At 68.2% G+C, this 17,998-nt stretch overlaps 1 protein-coding gene and 1 long non-coding RNA gene across 2 annotated transcripts in view; both read left to right on the forward strand.

Annotated features, from left to right (window-relative positions):
• The first annotated feature begins 845 nt into the window (after positions 1–845).
• LOC138063610 (uncharacterized) lies at positions 846–4,914 on the forward strand. Its single transcript, XR_011137110.1, has 3 exons — positions 846–1,176; positions 4,577–4,650; positions 4,752–4,914. It is a non-coding gene; the product is annotated as an uncharacterized lncRNA (long non-coding RNA).
• Positions 4,915–5,023: 109 nt separating this feature from the next.
• SRCAP (Snf2 related CREBBP activator protein) overlaps positions 5,024–17,998 on the forward strand; it is a gene marked incomplete at its 5' end in the record, with an annotated part of 45,721 nt that continues 32,746 nt past the window's right edge. The window contains 6 exons of the mRNA XM_068923143.1: positions 5,024–5,203; positions 9,828–10,013; positions 13,187–13,327; positions 16,111–16,279; positions 17,373–17,548; positions 17,646–17,742. Of these exons, the coding sequence (XP_068779244.1) occupies positions 5,024–5,203; positions 9,828–10,013; positions 13,187–13,327; positions 16,111–16,279; positions 17,373–17,548; positions 17,646–17,742 (949 nt within the window). The remainder of the gene's footprint in view (positions 5,204–9,827; positions 10,014–13,186; positions 13,328–16,110; positions 16,280–17,372; positions 17,549–17,645; positions 17,743–17,998) is intronic.

Consider the following 17,998-nt stretch of genomic DNA (forward strand, 5'->3'; position numbering starts at 1 on the left):
GAGCTTCCCATGAGCCTCTGGGGTCAGCCGGGGTCCCAGTAAAGCTTTACTGGATGACTTGCTGCCTGAGCCGTGATGTCACTGGGGGGGCGATGAGGTCACTGGCGGGGCTGTGATGACACGGGTTCCTGCGGCACCTATGGGAGCCATGGTGGGGGAGGGAGGGGCTTTAGGACCCGGGGCGGGGAGGCCGTTGGGGGCGGGACTACAACTCCCAGCGCGCTCCGCGCCCGGGCCTCCACTTCCCATGAGGGCTCTCCGCTCGGGAAGTCTCGCGAGACTACCGCGGCCCTTCCCCGCAGCTCTCGCGAGACCTGGGCGAGGGGGCGGGGCCCGGCGCCACGCGCCTCCCGCCGCCATCTTCCTTCCCTCCCCCTCTCCCCTCCCCACGCCGTTCCCGCGCGGGAGCGCCCGCTCCCGGCATACCCCGCGGCGCCCCCCCCGGCTCCTCTCTGCTCTCGCGAGACTTCCCCCCTCCTCCCCCAACACCACCCCGCAAACCTCGCGAGGCTTCGCGCTCACGCCGCCACCACACCCCCCCGCGCGTTTTCCTCCATCTTCTCGCGAGACTTCCCCCCCTTCGCCGCGCCTCCATTTCCCATCCCCCTCCGCGCCGCACTCTCGCGAGACTTCCGCCCCCCCACAGGCTACGAGGTCGCCACCCCCTCTCCTCTCGCGAGACTTCCTCTCCCCCCTCCCCTCGGGTGCTCCCCCCCCCCCCGCTTTCTTTTCTCGCGAGAGCCGCCGGGCCGCGCCGGGCCGCCGCCATTTTGTTGCTCGCCCTGGCGCCGCGGACTCCATTTCCCGTGAGCCCCTCTCGGCGGCGGGGCCTGGCGCGGGGGGGGGGGCGGCGGCGGCGGGAGCGGGAGGAGGAGGAGGAGGCGGCGGCGGCCGCTCGGAGGCGGCGGGAGGAAGGGGAAGGGGAGGAAGTGGTGGTGGTGGTGGTGGTGGGCGGCGGGGGAGTGAAGCGAGGTAGCGGCGTCCGCCATTTTGCCGCGGCGGTAGTTGGTGGTGGCGGGGGAGGGGGGGCGGGCGCGGATGGCGGCGGATCGGCCCGGGCTGAGGCGGCGGCGGCGGCGGCGGTAGGCGGGAGCGGGCAGGCGCCTCCCCTCTCCCCCGCCTCCCCCCCCCCCCCGTCTCCCGCCTTCGCCGCCCCCCCCCTCCCCTCCCGCCCAGGTAAGATGGCGGCGCGGACGCGGCCCCGCGCGCTCTTCCCCCCCCCCCCTCCTCCTCCTCCTCCTCCCGCCCGCGGGAAACGGCGGGAAACGGCCGCGCGCCGCCCCCTCCCCCCACCCCCCTGCCGGCGGCCGGTAACGGCAGCGGCCGCGCGCGTGAGGCGCCTCCTTCCCTTCCCCCCCCCCCCCCGTCCACACACACACTCCCGGGTTACGGGACCGGTGTGGGGCGGGGGGGGGGGGACCGGTGTGGGGAGCTCCGGTGTGGGGTGAGAGGGGGGGGGACCGGTGTGGGGTGAGGGGGGCCCCGGTGTGGGGAGCTCCGGTGTGGGTTGGGGGGGGGGGACCGGTGTGAGGTGAAGGGGGCCCCGGTGTGGGGAGCTCCGGTGTGGGGTGAGGGGGGGGGACCGGTGTGGGGTGAGGGAGGCCCCGGTGTGGGGAGCTCCAGTGTGGGGTGAAGGGGGCCCCGGTGTGGGGAGCTCTGGTGTGGGGCAGCTAGGAGCTCTGGTGTGGGGTGAGGGGAGCCTAGGTGTGGGGAGCCCCGGTGTGGGGCAGCTAGGAGCCCCGGTGTGGGGTGAGGGGGGCCCCGGTGTGGGGAGCTCTGGTGTGGGGCAGCTAGGAGCTCCGGTGTGGGGTGAGGGAGGCCCAGGTGTGGGGTGAGGGAGGCCCCGGTGTGGGGAGCCCCGGTGTGGGGCAGTTAGGAGCTCTGGTGTGGGGTGAGGGAGGCCCCGGTGTGGGGAGCCCCGGTGTGGGGCAGCTATGAGCCCCGGTGTGGGGTGAAGGGGGCCCAGGTGTGGGGGAGCTCCGGTGTGGGGTGAGGGAGGCCCCGGTGTGGGGAGCCCTGGTGTGGGGTGAAGGGGGCCCAGGTGTGGGGGAGCTCCGGTGTGGGGTGAGGGAGGCCCCGGTGTGGGGAGCCCTGGTGTGGGGTGAAGGGGGCCCAGGTGTGGGGGAGCTCCGGTGTGGGGCAGCTAGGAGCCCCGGTGTGGGGTGAGGGGGGCCCAGGTGTGGGGAGCTCTGGTGTGGGGCAGCTAGGAGCTCCGGTGTGGGGTGAGGGGGGCCTAGGTGTGGGGAGCTCTGGTGTGGGGCAGCTAGGAGCCCCGGTGTGGGGTGAGGGGGGCCCCGGTGTGGGGAGCTCTGGTGTGGGGCAGCTAGGAGCTCTGGTGTGGGGTGAGGGGGGCCCCGGTGTGGGGAGCTCTGGTGTGGGGCAGCTAGGAGCCCCGGTGTGGGGTGAGAGGGGGGCCCCGGTGTGGGGAGCCCCGGTGTGGGGCAGCTAGGAGCCCCGGTGTGGGGTGAGGGGGGCCCCGGTGTGGGGAGCTCTGGTGTGGGGCAGCTAGGAGCCCCGGTGTGGGGTGAGAGGGGGGCCCCGGTGTGGGGAGCCCCGGTGTGGGGTGAGGGGGGCTCCGGTGTGGGGTGAAGGGGGCCCCGGTGTGGGGAGCTCTGGTGTGGGGCAGCTAGGAGCTCCGGTGTGGGGTGAGGGGGGCCCCGGTGTGGGGAGCTCTGGTGTGGGGCAGCTAGGAGCCCCGGTGTGGGGTGAGAGGGGGGCCCCGGTGTGGGGAGCCCCGGTGTGGGGTGAGGGGGGCTCCGGTGTGGGGTGAAGGGGGCCCCGGTGTGGGGAGCTCTGGTGTGGGGCAGCTAGGAGCCCCGGTGTGGGGTGAGGGAGGCCTAGGTGTGGGGTGGGAGGGGGGCCTAGGTGTGGGGAGCTCCGGTGTGGGGTGGGGGGGGGGGGGCTGCGGTGTGGGGAGCCCCGGTATGGGGCAGCTAGGAGCTCCGGTGTGGGGCAAAGGGGGCCCCAGTGTGGGGTGAGGGGGGCCCCGGTGTGGGGGATCTCCGGTGTGGGGCAGCTAGGAGCCCCGGTGTGGGGCAAAGGGGGCCCCGGTGAGGGGAGGTCAGTGAGGGGAGCCCCGGTGTAGGGTGAGGGGAGCCTCAATGTGGGGAACCGCAATGTGGGGTAGCCAGGAGCCCCGGTGTGGGGCAAAGGGGGCTCTGGTGTGGGGTGAGGGGGTGCTCGGTGAGGGGAGCCCCAGTGTGCAGTGAGGGGGGTCCCAGTACGGGGCAGCCAGGTGCCCCAGTGAGGGGCCCTGGTGGGGGGCGAGGGGGTCCCCAGTGAGGGGGTCCCAGTATGGGGCAGCCAGGTGCCCCAGTGAGGGGTCCTGGTGTGGGGTGAGGGGGTCCCCGGTGAGGGGGTCCCAGTATGGGGCAGCCAGGAGCCCCAGTGAGGGGTCCTGGTGTGGGGTGAGGGGCTCCCTGGTGAGGGGGTCCCAGTATGGGGCAGCCAGGAGCCCCAGTGAGGGGTCCTAGTGGGGGGTGAGGGGGCCTGAGTGTGGGGTGAGGGGCTCCCTGGTGAGGGGGTCCCAGTATGGGGCAGCCAGGCGCCCCAGTGAGGGGCCCTGGTGTGGGGTGAGGGGGCCTGGGTGTGGGGTGAGGGGCTCCCCGGTGAGGGGGTCCCAGTATGGGGCAGCCAGGAGCCCCAGTGAGGGGCCCTGGTGTGGGGTGAGGGGGTCCCCGGTGAGGGGGTCCCAGTATGGGGCAGCCAGGCGCCCCAGTGAGGGGTCCTGGTGTGGGGTGAGGGGCTCCCTGGTGAGGGGGTCCCAGTATGGGGCAGCCAGGCGCCCCAGTGAGGGGTCCTGGTGTGGGGTGAGGGGCTCCCCGGTGAGGGGGTCCCAGTATGGGGCAGCCAGGAGCCCCAGTGAGGGGCCCTGGTGTGGGGTGAGGGGGTCCCAGTGTGGGGTGAGGGGCTCCCCGGTGAGGGGGTCCCAGTATGGGGCAGCCAGGCGCCCCAGTGAGGGGTCCTGGTGTGGGGTGAGGGGGTGCTCAATGAGAGGAGCCCCGATGTGGGGCGAGGGGCCCCAGTACCGGGGGCAGGGGAGCCTGGGGAGGACAGAGGGGGGTCAAGGTGCCCCCACGGAGGGGTCTGGGCCAGGGTCTCAGTGGGGCTTTGGGGTGTCCCCAGTGTGGGGGTCAGGGGGGCTCAGGGTGCTCCCAATGTGGCTGGGGGGGGGGGCTCAGTGTGGGGGCCGGGGGGACCCAGCATGTGGGTCAAGGAGGGCTCAGGGTGCCCCCAATGTGGCTGAGGGGGGGGTCCTAGGGTGGGGCTCAGGGTGCCCCCAGCGTGGGGGTCAAGGAGGGCTCAGGGTGCCCCCAGTGTAGGGGTCAGGGGGTCCCAGCGTGGAGCTCAGGGTGCCGCCAGCGTGGGGGTCAGGGGGGTCCTTGGGGGGGGCTGCGGGTGCCCTCAGCATGGGGGCAATTTGGGGTTGGGGGGGGCACCGGGTCAGAGGGCACCGCGAGGTCAAAGGTGGCACCTGGGAGCTGTTGTGGCAGTGTTTGGGGGGGGGGGGGGGGCGGGCGCCGGCAGCACCCACGGGTGCCCCCCACCCACCCCCCTCCCCCTCGTCTCCCCACAGCTGCGCCCCTCGCCGCCCCACCGGCACCGTGGAAGTGGAGTGCGAGGAAGACGAGGAGGGCCCAGCGCACGCAGGTGGGGCGGCGGGGAGGGTGCTGGGCGGCGGGAGGAGGGGGTGCCGAGCACCCAAGGGTGCTGAGCCCCCCCCCCATGTCCCCCCCCCCCTCCTTCTGCAGGCAGTTCGGCGACCGGCGGCCCAGAGCGCAGGCTGGGCCGCCAGGGCACCCAGGAGCTGGACGGCTCGTCCCGGCGGCCGCCTGAGCAGGATGAGGCCGCCTCGCAGCACGCCCTGGGGCAGCCCGCGGCGCCCCGCGCCCAGCCGGCGCCGCCGCCGGCCCCCCCCGCCGCCGCCCCCCCCCTGCCGCCGCGCCCCGAGGTGACGGCCGCCCCCCCGGGCGGCGGGGGCGGCGCGTTGCGCCCCTCGCCCTCTCCCCCGCCGCCCCCACCCCCCAGCGCCCCCGGCAGCGAGCCCGTGTCGCCCGCCTCGGCCGGCTCGCCCGCTTCCGGCGCCGCCGCCGGCGGCTCGCCCCCCGCCAACGCCCGCCTCGACGCCGCCGCCGCCGCCCCCCCGGACCCCCCCAGCCTCTGGGACAAGACCCACGCCGAGATCGCCGAGCAGGCCAAGCACGTGAGTGCAGGCGGGGAGGTGTTTTGGGGCAAATTGGGGTGGTTTTGGGGCCCGCTTGAGAATCAAACCCGTGCTGAGATCGCTGAGCACGTGTGTGTGGGGTCAGAGCAGTGTTTTGGGGTGGTTTTGGGTCCCTCTTGAGAATCAAACCCACGCTGAGGTCTCTCAGCACGTGTGTGTGGGGTCAGAGCAGTGTTTTGGGGCGAATCAGGGTGGTTTTGGGTCCCTCTCGACAATTGGAACCCACGCCAAGATCGCCGAGGAGGCCAAGGCCGTGAGTGCAGGCGGGGAGGCGTTTTGGGGTGAATCGGGGCGGTTTTGGGTCCCGTTTGAGAATCAAAACCCACGCCAAGATCGCTGAGGAGGCCAAGGATGTGAGTGTAGGTGGGGAGGTGTTTTGGGGCAATTTGAGGCGGTTTTGGGGCCCGCTTGAGAATCAAACCCGTGCTGAGATCGCTGAGCACGTGTGTGTGGGGTCAGAGCAGTGTTTTGGGGTGATTTGGGGTGGTTTTGGGGCCCGCTTGAGAATCAAATCCGTGCTGAGGTCTCTCAGCACGTGTGTGTGGGGTCAGAGAAGTGTTTTGGGGCGAATCAGGGTGGTTTTGGGTCCCTCTCGACAATTGTAACCCACGCCGAGATCGCCGAGCAGGCCAAGCACGTGAGTGCAGGTGGGGAGGTGTTTTGGGGCAAATTGGGGTGGTTTTGGGGCCCGCTTGAGAATCAAACCCGTGCTGAGATCGCTGAGCACGTGTGTGTGGGGTCAGAGCAGTGTTTTGGGGTGATTTGGGGTGGTTTTGGGTCCCTCTTGAGAATCAAACCCACGCTGAGGTCTCTCAGCACGTGTGTGTGGGGTCAGAGCAGTGTTTTGGGGCGAATCAGGGTGGTTTTGGGTCCCTCTCGACAATTGGAACCCACGCCAAGATCGCCGAGGAGGCCAAGGCCGTGAGTGCAGGCGGGGAGGCGTTTTGGGGTGAATCGGGGCGGTTTTGGGTCCCGTTTGAGAATCAAAACCCACGCCAAGATCGCTGAGGAGGCCAAGGATGTGAGTGTAGGTGGGGAGGTGTTTTGGGGCAATTTGAGGCGGTTTTGGGGCCCACTTGAGAATCAAACCCGTGCTGAGATCGCTGAGCACGTGTGTGTGGGGTCAGAGCAGTGTTTTGGGGTGATTTGGGGTGGTTTTGGGTCCCTCTCGATAAGTGGAACCCACGCCGAGATCGCCGAGGAGGCCAAGGACGTGAGTGCAGGTGGGGAGGCGTTTTGGGGCGATTCGGGGCGGTTTTGGGTCCCGCTTGAGAATCAAAACCCACGCCGAGATCGCCGAGGAGGCCAAGGATGTGAGTGTAGGCGGGGAGGTGTTTTGGGGCAATTTGAGGCGGTTTTGGGTCCCGCTTGAGAATCAAACCTATGCTGAGATCTCTGAGCCCGTGCGTGTGGGGACGCAGAAGTGTTTTGGGGCGATTTGGGGCGGTTTTGGGTCCCTCTCGATAGTTGGAACCCACGCCGAGATCGCCGAGGAGGCCAAGGACGTGAGTGCAGGTGGGGAGGCGTTTTGGGGCGATTCGGGGCGGTTTTGGGTCCTGCTTGAGAATCAAACCTATGCTGAGATCTCTGAGCCCGTGCGTGTGGGGTCAGAGCAGTGCTTTGGGGCGAATCGGGGCGGTTTTGGCTTTCTCTTGAGAATCAAAACCCACGCCAAGATCGCTGAGGAGGCCAAGGACGTGAGTGCAGGCAGGGAGGCGTTTTGGGGCAATTTGGGGCGGTTTTGGGTCCCACTGGAGGATTAAACCTGTGCTGGCATCACTGAGCCCATGTGTGTGGGGACGGAGAAGCGTTTTAGGGTGCTTTGGGGCGGTTTTGGGTCCCACTCGAGAATCAAACCCGTGCTGAGGTTGCTGAGCACGTGTGTGTGGGGTCAGAGCAGTGTTTTGGGGTGATTTGGGGTGGTTTTGGGTCCCTCTCAAGAACCAAAACCCGTGCTGAGATCGCCGAGGAGGCCAAGGACGTGAGTGCAGGCGGGGAGGAGTTTTGGGGCAATTTGAGGCGGTTTTGGGTCCCACTCGATGCTCAAACCCACGCTGAGATCCCTGAGCATATGCGTGTGGGGACGCAGAAGTGTTTTGGGGCGAATCGGGGCGGTTTCGGGTCCCTCTCGATAATTGGAACCCTCGCCGAGCAGGCCGAGGACGAGAGTGCGGGCAGGGAGGCGTTTTGGGGCGAATCGGGGCGGTTTCAGGTCCCTCTTGATAATTGAAGCCCGTGCTGAGATGGCCGAGCATGTGTGTGTGGGCTCAGAGCAGTGTTTTGGGGCGAATTGGGGCGGTTTTGGGTCCTTCTTGATGATCAGAACCCGCTCAGGTATCGCCGAGCAGGCCAAGCACATGAGCGCAGGCAGGGAGGTGTTTTGGGGTGAATCGGGGCGGTTTTGGGTCCCTCTCAATAATTGAATCACGTGCTGAGATCGCTGAGCACAAGCACGTGGGGTCGGAGAAGTGTTTTGGGGCGATTTGGGGTGGTTTTGGGTTCCTCTCCAGAATCAAAACCCATGCCGGGATCGCCGAGCAAGCCGAGCGCACGCGTCTGGGGTCAGAGCAGTGTTTTGGGGTGAATCAGGGTGATTTTGGGTCCCTCTCGATAATTGAAGCCCGTGCCGAGATTGGTGAGCCCCTGCGTGTGGGGTCAGAGCAGTGTTTTGGGGCGAATCGGGGTGGTTTTGGGTTTCTCTTGGGAATCAAAGCCTGCGCTGAGATCGCTGAGGAGGCCAAGGACGTGAGTGCAGGCGGGGAGGCGATTTGGGGTGAATCAGGACAGTTTTGGGTCCCTCTCGAGAACCCAAACTCACACCAAGATTGGTGAGCCCGTGCGTGTGGGCTCAGAGCAGTGTTTTGGGGCGAATCGGGGCAGTTTTGGGTCGCTCTCGAGAACCCAAACTCCTGCCAAGATCGCTGAGCCTGTGCGTGTGGGGTCAGAGCAGTGTTTTGGGGCGAATCGGGGTGGTTTTGGGTTTCTCTTGAGAATCAAAACGTGCGCCGAGATCGCTGAGGAGGCCAAGGACGTGAGTGCAGGCGGGGAGGTGTTTTGGGGTGATTTGAGGTGGTTTTGGGTCCCTCTCGATGATCCAAACCCGCGCCGAGGTCACTGAGCAGACCAAGCATGAGTGCTGATGGGGAGGTGATTTGGGGTGATTTGGGACGATTTTGGGTCCTTCTTAAGAATCAAAACCCACGCTGAGATCTCTGAGCCCGTGCGTGTGGGGTCAGAGCAGTGTTTTGGGGCGAATTGGGGTGGTTTTGGGTTTCTCTTGAGAATCAAAACGTGCGCGGAGATCCCTGAGGAGTCCAAGCATGTGAGCGCAGGTGGGGAGATGTTTTGGGGTGAATCGGGGTGGTTTTGGGTTTCTCTCAAGAACCAAAACCCACACCAAGATTGCTGAGGAGGCCAAGCGTGTGGATGCAGGCAGGGAGGCGTTTTGGGGCAAATTGAGGCAGTTTTTGGTCCCTCTCGAGAACCCAAACTCCCACCAAGGTCGCCGAGCCCGTGCGTGTGGGGTCAGAGCAGTGTTTTGGGGCGAATCGGGGCGGTTTTGGGTTTCTCTTGGGAATCAAAAACCCGCGTGGACATCGTTGAGGAGGCCAAGGATGTGAGTGCAGGCGGGGAGGCGATTTGGGGCGAATCAGGACAGTTTTGGGCCCCTCTCGAGAACCCAAACTCACACCAAGATCGCTGAGCCCGTGCGTGTGGGCTCAGAGCAGTGTTTTGGGGCGAATCGGGGTGGTTTTGGGTTTCTCTTGGGAATCAAAGCCTGCGCTGAGATCGCTGAGGAGGCCAAGGACGTGAGTGCAGGCAGGGAGGTGTTTTGGGGTGAATCGAGGTGGTTTTGGGTCCCTCTCGAGAACCCAAACTCCCGCCAAGGTCGCCGAGCCCGTGCGTGTGGGCTCAGGGCAGTGTTCTGGGGCGAATCGGGGCGGTTTCGGGTCTGCCGCGGAGCCCGGCGACCGCCGAGGGCAGCCCGAAGCGTGGCGACGCCGGGAGGCGTCTCGCGGCGCTTCGGCCCTTCTCCCCTTGCGGCCGGAGCCGAGCTCCCCGGCGGGGGGGGAGGGGGGGGGACGTGCAGCTTTTGGGGTGAATCGAGGTGGTTTTGGGTCCCTCTTGATAATCGGGCCGCGTTGAGATCGCTGAGCCCGTGCGTGTGGGGTCAGAGCAGTGTTTTGGGGTGATTCGAGGTGGTTTTGGGTCCCTCTCGAGAACCAAAACCTGTGCTGAGATCGCCGAGGAGGCCAAGGACGTGAGTGCAGGCGGGGAGGTGATTTGGGGCGAATCGAGGTGGTTTTGGGTCCCTCTCGAGAACTCAAACTCACACCAAGATTGGTGAGCCCGTGCGTGTGGGCTCAGGGCAGTGTTCTGGGGCGAATCGGGGCGGTTTCGGGTCCGCCGCGGAGCCCGGCGACCGCCGAGGGCAGCCCGAAGCGTGGCGACGCCGGGAGGCGTCTCGCGGCGCTTCGGCCCTTCTCCCCTTGCGGCCGGAGCCGAGCTCCCCGGGCGGGCGGGCGAGCGGGCGACGGGGCCGGTTTTGGGGGCGAAGCCGGGCGGTTTCGGGCCCGCCGCGACGCCTCGCCTGGCCGGGCAGGAGGCGCAGGTGGAGCACCGCGTGGCCGAGATGAAGAAGGAGGGCTTCTGGTCGCTCAAGCGGTTGGCCAAGGTGCCCGAGCCGGCGCGCCCCAAGGTGCACTGGGACTACCTGTGCGAGGAGATGCAGTGGCTGGCCGCCGACTTCGCCCAGGAGCGCCGCTGGAAGCGCGGCGTCGCCCGCAAGGTGTGTGTGGGGGGGCGCCTTTGGGTGCCGCCGGGGTGCTGGGGGACCGGGTGTGAGTGCTGGAGGGTGTCAGGAGGGAGATTGGGGGTGTTGGAGGGCGCGTTTGGGTGCTGGAGGGGCAGGTTTGGGTGCTGGGGGGTGTGAGGAGGGTGAATGGGGGTGTTGGAGGGGCAGGTTTGGGTGCTGGGGGGTGTCAGGAGGGAGATTGGGGGTGTTGGAGGGCGCGTTTGGGTGCTGGAGGGGCAGGTTTGGGTGCTGGGGGTTGTCAGGAGGGAGATTGGGGGTGTCAGGAGGGGGAGTTTGGGTGCTGGGGGACTGAGTCTGGGTGCTGAGAGGTGTCAGGAGGGAGATTGGGGGTGTTGGAGGGTGCGTTTGGGTGCTGGAGGGGCAGGTTTGGGTGCTGGGGGGTGTGAGGAGGGTGAATGGGGGTGTTGGAGGGCGCGTTTGGGTGCTGGAGGGGCAGGTTTGGGTGCTGGAGGGTGTCAGGAGGGGGAGTTTGGGTGCTGGGGGACTGAGTCTGGGTGCTGAGAGGTGTCAGGAGGGAGATTGGGGGTGTTGGAGGGCGCGTTTGGGTGCTGGAGGGGCAGGTTTGGGTGCTGGGGGGTTGTCAGGAGGGTGAATGGGGGTGTTGGAGGGGCAGGTTTGGGTGCTGGGGGGTGTGAGGAGGGTGAATGGGGGTGTTGGAGGGTGCATTTGGGTGCTGGGGAGGCCAGGTGTGGGTGCTGGGGGGTGTCAGGAGGGTGAGTTTGGGTGCCGGGGGGTGGGTTTGGGTGCTGGGGGGTGTCAGGAGGGGGAGTTTGGGGGGTGTGAGGAGGGTGAATGGGGGTGTTGGCGCGTTTGGGTGCTGGGGGGTGTCAGGAGGGTGAGTTTGGGTGCTGGAGGGGCAGGTTTGGGTGCTGGAGGGTGTGAGGAGGGTGAATGGGGGTGTTGGAGGGCACGTTTGGGTGCTGGAGGGGCAGGTTTGGGTGCTGGGGGGTGTCAGGAGGGGGAGTTTGGGTGCTGGGGGACTGAGTCTGGGTGCTGAGAGGTGTCAGGAGGGAGATTGGGGGTGTTGGAGGGCGCGTTTGGGTGCTGGGGGGGCAGGTTTGGGTGCTGGGGGGTGTGAGGAGGGTGAATGGGGGTGTTGGAGGGCACGTTTGGGTGCTGGGGGGCAGGTTTGGGTGCTGGAGGGTGTGAGGAGGGTGAATGGGGGTGTTGGAGGGCACGTTTGGGTGCTGGAGGGGCAGGTTTGGGTGCTGGGGGGTGTCAGGAGGGGGAGTTTGGGTGCTGGGGGACTGAGTCTGGGTGCTGAGAGGTGTCAGGAGGGAGATTGGGGGTGTTGGAGGGCGCGTTTGGGTGCTGGGGGGGCAGGTTTGGGTGCTGGGGGGTGTGAGGAGGGTGAATGGGGGTGTTGGAGGGCACGTTTGGGTGCTGGAGGGGCAGGTTTGGGTGCTGGAGGGTGTGAGGAGGGTGAATGGGGGTGTTGGAGGGCACGTTTGGGTGCTGGAGGGGCAGGTTTGGGTGCTGGGGGGTGTCAGGAGGGGGAGTTTGGGTGCTGGGGGACTGAGTCTGGGTGCTGAGAGGTGTCAGGAGGGAGATTGGGGGTGTTGGAGGGCGCGTTTGGGTGCTGGGGGGGCAGGTTTGGGTGCTGGGGGGTGTGAGGAGGGTGAATGGGGGTGTTGGAGGGCACGTTTGGGTGCTGGGGGGCAGGTTTGGGTGCTGGGGGGTGTCAGGAGGGGGAGTTTGGGTGCTGGGGGACTGAGTCTGGGTGCTGAGAGGTGTCAGGAGGGAGATTGGGGGTGTTGGAGGGTGCGTTTGGGTGCTGGAGGGGCAGGTTTGGGTGCTGGGGGGTGTCAGGAGGGCGAGTCTGGGTGCTGGGGGACTGAGTCTGGGTGCTGAGAGGTGTCAGGAGGGAGATTGGGGGTGTTGGAGGGTGTGTTTGGGTGCTGGAGGGGCAGGTTTGGGTGCTGGGGGGTGTGAGGAGGGTGAATGGGGGTGTTGGAGGGTGCATTTGGGTGCTGGGGAGGCCAGGTGTGGGTGCTGGGGGGTGTCAGGAGGGTGAGTTTGGGTGCCGGGGGGTGGGTTTGGGTGCTGGGGGGTGTCAGGAGGGGGAGTTTGGGGGGTGTGAGGAGGGTGAATGGGGGTGTTGGCGCGTTTGGGTGCTGGGGGGTGTCAGGAGGGTGAGTTTGGGTGCTGGAGGGGCAGGTTTGGGTGCTGGAGGGTGTGAGGAGGGTGAATGGGGGTGTTGGAGGGCACGTTTGGGTGCTGGAGGGGCAGGTTTGGGTGCTGGGGGGTGTCAGGAGGGGGAGTTTGGGTGCTGGGGGACTGAGTCTGGGTGCTGAGAGGTGTCAGGAGGGAGATTGGGGGTGTTGGAGGGCGCGTTTGGGTGCTGGGGGGGCAGGTTTGGGTGCTGGGGGGTGTGAGGAGGGTGAATGGGGGTGTTGGAGGGCACGTTTGGGTGCTGGGGGGCAGGTTTGGGTGCTGGGGGGTGTCAGGAGGGGGAGTTTGGGTGCTGGGGGACTGAGTCTGGGTGCTGAGAGGTGTCAGGAGGGAGATTGGGGGTGTTGGAGGGTGCGTTTGGGTGCTGGAGGGGCAGGTTTGGGTGCTGGGGGGTGTCAGGAGGGCGAGTCTGGGTGCTGGGGGACTGAGTCTGGGTGCTGAGAGGTGTCAGGAGGGAGATTGGGGGTGTTGGAGGGTGCGTTTGGGTGCTGGAGGGGCAGGTTTGGGTGCTGGGGGGTGTGAGGAGGGTGAATGGGGGTGTTGGAGGGCGCGTTTGGGTGCTGGGGAGGCCAGGTGTGGGTGCTGGGAGATGTCAGGAGGGTGAGTTTGGGTGCCGGGGGGTGGGTTTGGGTGCTGGGGGGTGTCAGAGGGCGCGTTTGGGTGCTGGGGAGGCCAGATTGGGGTGCCGGGGGGGCAGGTTTGGGTGCTGAGGGGTGTCAGGAGGGCGCGTGGGGGTGTCAGAGGGCAAGTTTGGATGCTGTGGGGGGGGGCTAGATTTGGGTGCTGGGGGGGGGGGGCAAACGTGGGTGCCAAGTGGGGGCACCAAACTGGGGTGCTAGGCGGTGCTGAGGGGCGCCGGCAGGGGGAGAGGGGCGGCAGCGGGTGCCGGGGAGCGGCAGCGGGCGCTTGGGGGGGGTGCCCCCCACCCATAGGTGCCCCCCACCCATGGGTGCCCCCCCCCCCCGGGCCGGCAGGTGGTGCGCATGGTGCTGCGGCACCACGAGGAGCAGCGGCAGCGCGAGGAGCGGGCCAAGCGGGAGGAGCAGGCCAAGCTGCGCCGCGTCGCCGCCTCCATCGCCCGCGAGGTCAAGCACTTCTGGAGCAACGTGGAGAAGGTGCCGGGGCTACCGCCCCCCCCCCGGGTGGCTACCGACACCCCTGGGTGGCTACCGACCCCCCCCCCGGTGGCTACCGACCCCCCCCCGGGCCCCCTGACACGCTGCCTCGCTCCGCTTGGCGTCTCTGTCCCGTCACCCCCCTTCATGGCTCTGCTGACCCCCCCTCGTGTGGCTACTGACCCCCCCTCATGTGGCTACTGACCCCCCCTCATGTGGCTACTGACTCCCGTGGGTGGCTACTGACTCCCGTGGGTGGCTACTGGCCCCCCCACGCGGCTACGGGCGCCCCTGACACGCTGCGTCGCTCCGCTTGGCGTCTCTGCTGCGTCGCCACCTTTCATGGCTCTGCTGACGCCCCCCCATGTGGCTACTGACTCCCATAGGTGGCTACTGACTCCCATAGGTGGCTACTGACTCCCATAGGTGGCTACCGACCCCCCCCCCGGCCCCCTGACACGCTGCCTCGCTCCGCTTGGCGTCTCTGTCCCGTCACCCCCCTTCATGGCTCTGCTGACCCCCCCTCATGTGGCTACTGACCCCCCCTCATGTGGCTACTGACCCCCCCCTCATGTGGCTACTGACCCCCCCCTCATGTGGCTACTGACTCCCGTGGGTGGCTACTGACTCCCGTGGGTGGCTACTGGCCCCCCCACGCGGCTACGGGCGCCCCCGACACGCTGCGTCGCTCCGCTTGGCGTCTCTGCTGCGTCGCCACCTTTCATGGCTCTGCTGACGCCCCCCCCAGGTGGCTACTGACTCCCCCAGGTGGCTACTGACTCCCCCAGGTGGCTACTGCCCCCCCCCCCGGCCCCCCCGACACGCTCCGTCGCTCTGCTTGGTGTCTCTGCCACGTCGCCACCCTTCATGGCTCTGCTGGCCCTGGGCGGCTACCAAACCCTCCCTGGGTGGCTACTGAACCCCCCCATGCGGCTACAGGCCCCCGGTTGTGCTCTGTTGCTCTGCATAGCCCTGGGCTACCAAATAACAACCCCCCCCCCCCCAGGTGGCCACTGGGTCGTGTCTGACAAGCCCTGGGCTACCAACCTCGCTAGGTGGCTAGCAAACGCCCCAGGTGGCTACCAACCTCCCTAGGTGGCCACCATCCCATGTCCTGCTAGTGCTGGGCTACCAGACCTTTTTCAGTGGCCATGTGGCATGTCTCACTAGCCCTGGGCTGGCTACCGACCCTTGTTGGTGGCCCCCCACCCCATGTCCCACTAGCCCTGGGCTACCAAACCACTTTGAGCAGCCACGTGGCATGTCCCACTAGCCCTGGGTGGCTACCAACCCCCCCCCCAGGTGGCCATCACCCTGTGTTGACCAGCCGTGGGCTACTAGACCTCTCAGCGGCCACATGGCGTGTCTTGCTAGCCCCAGGTGGCTACCAAACATCCCAGGCGGCTACCAGCCCCCCTTTAGGTGGCCCCCACCCCATGTCCCGCTAGCCCCCGGCTACCAAACCTCTCTCAGTGGCTGTGTCTCGCCAACCCTGGGTGTCCGTGACCCCTCCTGGGTGGCTAACACCCGACCGGGTGGCTACCAAACACCCCCTAGGTGGCCACCATCCCCTCCCAGTGGCTCCCAAGTCCCCCTAGGTGGCCACCATCCCCTCCCAGTGGCTCCCAAGTCCCCCTAGGTGGCCACCAACCTGCTCCAAGTGGCTCCCAGCCCCTCCCCGGTGGCCACCGACCCCCCTCCGTGGGCAACCAGCTCCCTCCAAGTGACAACTGACCTCCCCAAGTGGCCACCAACCCCCCTCCTAGGTGGCTCCCAATCCCCCCAAGTGGCCACGAACCCCCCCCAAGTGGCCACCATCCCCCCTCCAAGTGGCTCCAGCCCCTGCCAGGTGGCTACCCACCCCCCAAGTAGCCCCCAACCCCCCCCAAGTGGCCACCATCCCCCCCTCCAAGTGGCTCCAGCCCCTGCCAGGTGGCTACCAACTCCCCCGAGGTGGCTACCCCCCCCCCAAATGGCTCCCAACCCCCTCTAGGTGGCTACCAACTCCCCCCAGATGACTCCCAACCCCCTCTAGGTGGCTACCAACCCCCTCGAGATGGCTACCATGCCCCCTCTAAGTGGCTCCAGCCCCTGCCAGGTGGCTCCCAACCCCCTCTAGGTGGCTACCCCCCCCCAAATGGCTCCCAACCCCCTCTAGGTGGCTACCAACTCCCCCCAGATGACTCCCAACCCCCTCTGGTGGCTACCAACCCCCTCGAGATGGCTACCATGCCCCCTCTAAGTGGCTCCAGCCCCTGCCAGGTGGCTCCCAACCCCCTCTAGGTGGCTACCCCCCCCCCAAATGGCTCCCAACCCCCTCTAGGTGGCTACCAACTCCCCCCAGATGACTCCCAACCCCCTCTAGGTGGCTACCAACCCCCTCGAGATGGCTACCATGCCCCCTCTAAGTGGCTCCAGCCCCTGCCAGGTGGCTCCCAACCCCCTCTAGGTGGCTACCAACTCCCCCCAGATGGCTCCCAACCCCCCGTAGCGGCCACCAACCCCTCTGAGGTGGCTACCATGCCCCCTCCAAGTGGCTCCCAACCTCCACCAGGTGGCTACCATCCCCTCCAAGCGACAGCCAACCCCCCAAGTGGCTCCCAGCCCCTCCCCAAGTGGCTACCCACCCCCTAAATTGGCTCCCAAGCCCCTCCAAGTGGCCACCAATCCCCTCCAGGTGGCTCCCATCCCCACCCCGATGCCTCCGTCTGGGGGCCGGGGGAGGCTGGGGGCCGGCGGGGGGGGGGCCGGCACTAGCCCGTCACCCCCCCCCCCCCCGGCAGGTGGTGCAGTTCAAGCAGCAGTCGCGGCTGGAGGAGCAGCGGAAGAAGGCGCTCGACCTGCAGCTCGACTTCATCGTGGGCCAGACCGAGAAGTACTCGGACCTGCTGAGCCGCAGCCTCAACGCCCCCCGCGCCCCCCCCGGGCGGCCCCCCCGGCCCGACGACGAAGGTGGGGGCGCCCGAGGGGGCCGGCGGGGGGGGCGTATGGGGTCCTCTGGGGGTGATACGAGGTGCTCCGGGGGGGGTATAGGGGAGTTACGGGGGGTGAGGGAGCTTCTCTGGCCCTGGGGGTGGGGGGGGAGTGTCACGGGGGGGATATAGGGTGCTAGGGAGCTCTTATGTCCCCGGCAGGGGGGCACCAGGTTGGGGCCTCAGGGGCACCCATGGGTGCTGGAGGGGAGCTGGGGGGCACCACGGGGGTGATGCAGGGGTGCTATGGGGAGCTGGGACCACCCCCGTGTGCTGGGGGGGCCACCTAGGACCCTGCCACAGCCCCCCAAGAGGCCACCCAAGGGTGCTGGCCCCCCTCCCACCCCAAAAGGGCCACCCAAGGGTGTGGGGGGCCACCTAAGACCCTGCCACAGTCCCCCAAGAGGCCACCCAAGGGTGCTGGTCCTCCTCTCACCCCAAAGAGGCCACCCAAGGGTGTGGGGGGCCACCTAAGACCCTGCCACAGTCCCCCAAGAGACCATCCAAGGGTGCTGGCCCCCCTCCCACCCCGAAAGGGCCACCCAAGGTTGTGGGGGGCTACCTAGGACCCTGCCACAGCCCCCCAAGAGACCATCCAAGGGTGCTGGCCCCCCTCCCACCCCGAAAGGGCCACCCAAGGTTGTGGGGGGCCACCTAGGACCCTACCATAGCCCCCCAAGACATCACCCAAGGGTGCTGGTCCTCCTCTCACCCCAAAGAGGCCACCCAAGGGTGTGGGGGGCCACCTAAGACCCTGCCACCGTCCCCCAAGGGTGCTGGTCCTCCTCTCACCCCAAAGAGGCCACCCAAGGGTGTGGAGGCCACCTAGGACCCCCCCCCCCCAGGTAGCACTCCAGATTTCAGGTTCCCCCCACCCCAAAGGGGCCACCCAAGGGTGTGGAGGGGCCACCTAGGCCCCACTCCATCTAGGTGCCACCCATGGGTGCTGCCCCACCCCCTCCAAGAGGCCACCCAAGGGTGTTGGGCGCCCCCCCCCCCCCCGTCCTGGCCCCGCTCGCCCCTCCTTAGCCCGGGGGGCGGCAGGGGCACCCACGGGCGCCGCCACCCCGCAGACGGGGACTTCCAGCCGCACGAGGAGTCGGACGACGAGGCCACCATCGAGGCGGAGGAGCGGCAGGAGGGCAACGACCGCGAGAGCCGCCGCCGCGAGCTCGAGCTGCTCAAGCGCGAGGGGCAGCTGCCCCTCGAGGAGCTGCTGCCCCCCCAGCTGCTGGCCCGACCCCCCCAGGTAGGGCCCGTCGTGGTCCCCGCCGCCACCCGCGGGTGCCCCCCCTGCCCCCGACCCGCGGGCGCTCCCCCTCACCCGCCCCCGCGCTCGCCCGCAGCCGCCCGCCCGCTCGCCGCCGCCGCCCCCGCGCCGCCCCCGCCGGCCCTGGACGCCCCGGCAGCGCCGCCACGGCTTCGCCGCCCGCCGCCGCCACGGTGAGTGCCGCCCCGCGTCACCCGCCCGGGGTCACCCCCTCTGCCCGGTGTCACCCGCCTGCTCCGTGTCCTCCCGCTCCCGGTTTCACCCGGCTGCTCCGTGTCTTCCTTCTCCTGGTTTCACCCTCCTGCTCCGCGTTCTCCCCCCGGCGTTGCCGCCCAGCGCTGCGTCCCCCTGGCGTCACCCGTGTGGCGTCGCTCTGCTGCTCTGTGTCACCCTTTTGTGGTGTCACCCGCCTGCTCCGTGTCCTCCTGC

The sequence above is a fragment of the Struthio camelus genome, chromosome 32, assembly GCF_040807025.1.
Source record: "Struthio camelus isolate bStrCam1 chromosome 32, bStrCam1.hap1, whole genome shotgun sequence".
Lineage (NCBI taxonomy): Eukaryota > Metazoa > Chordata > Aves > Struthioniformes > Struthionidae > Struthio > Struthio camelus.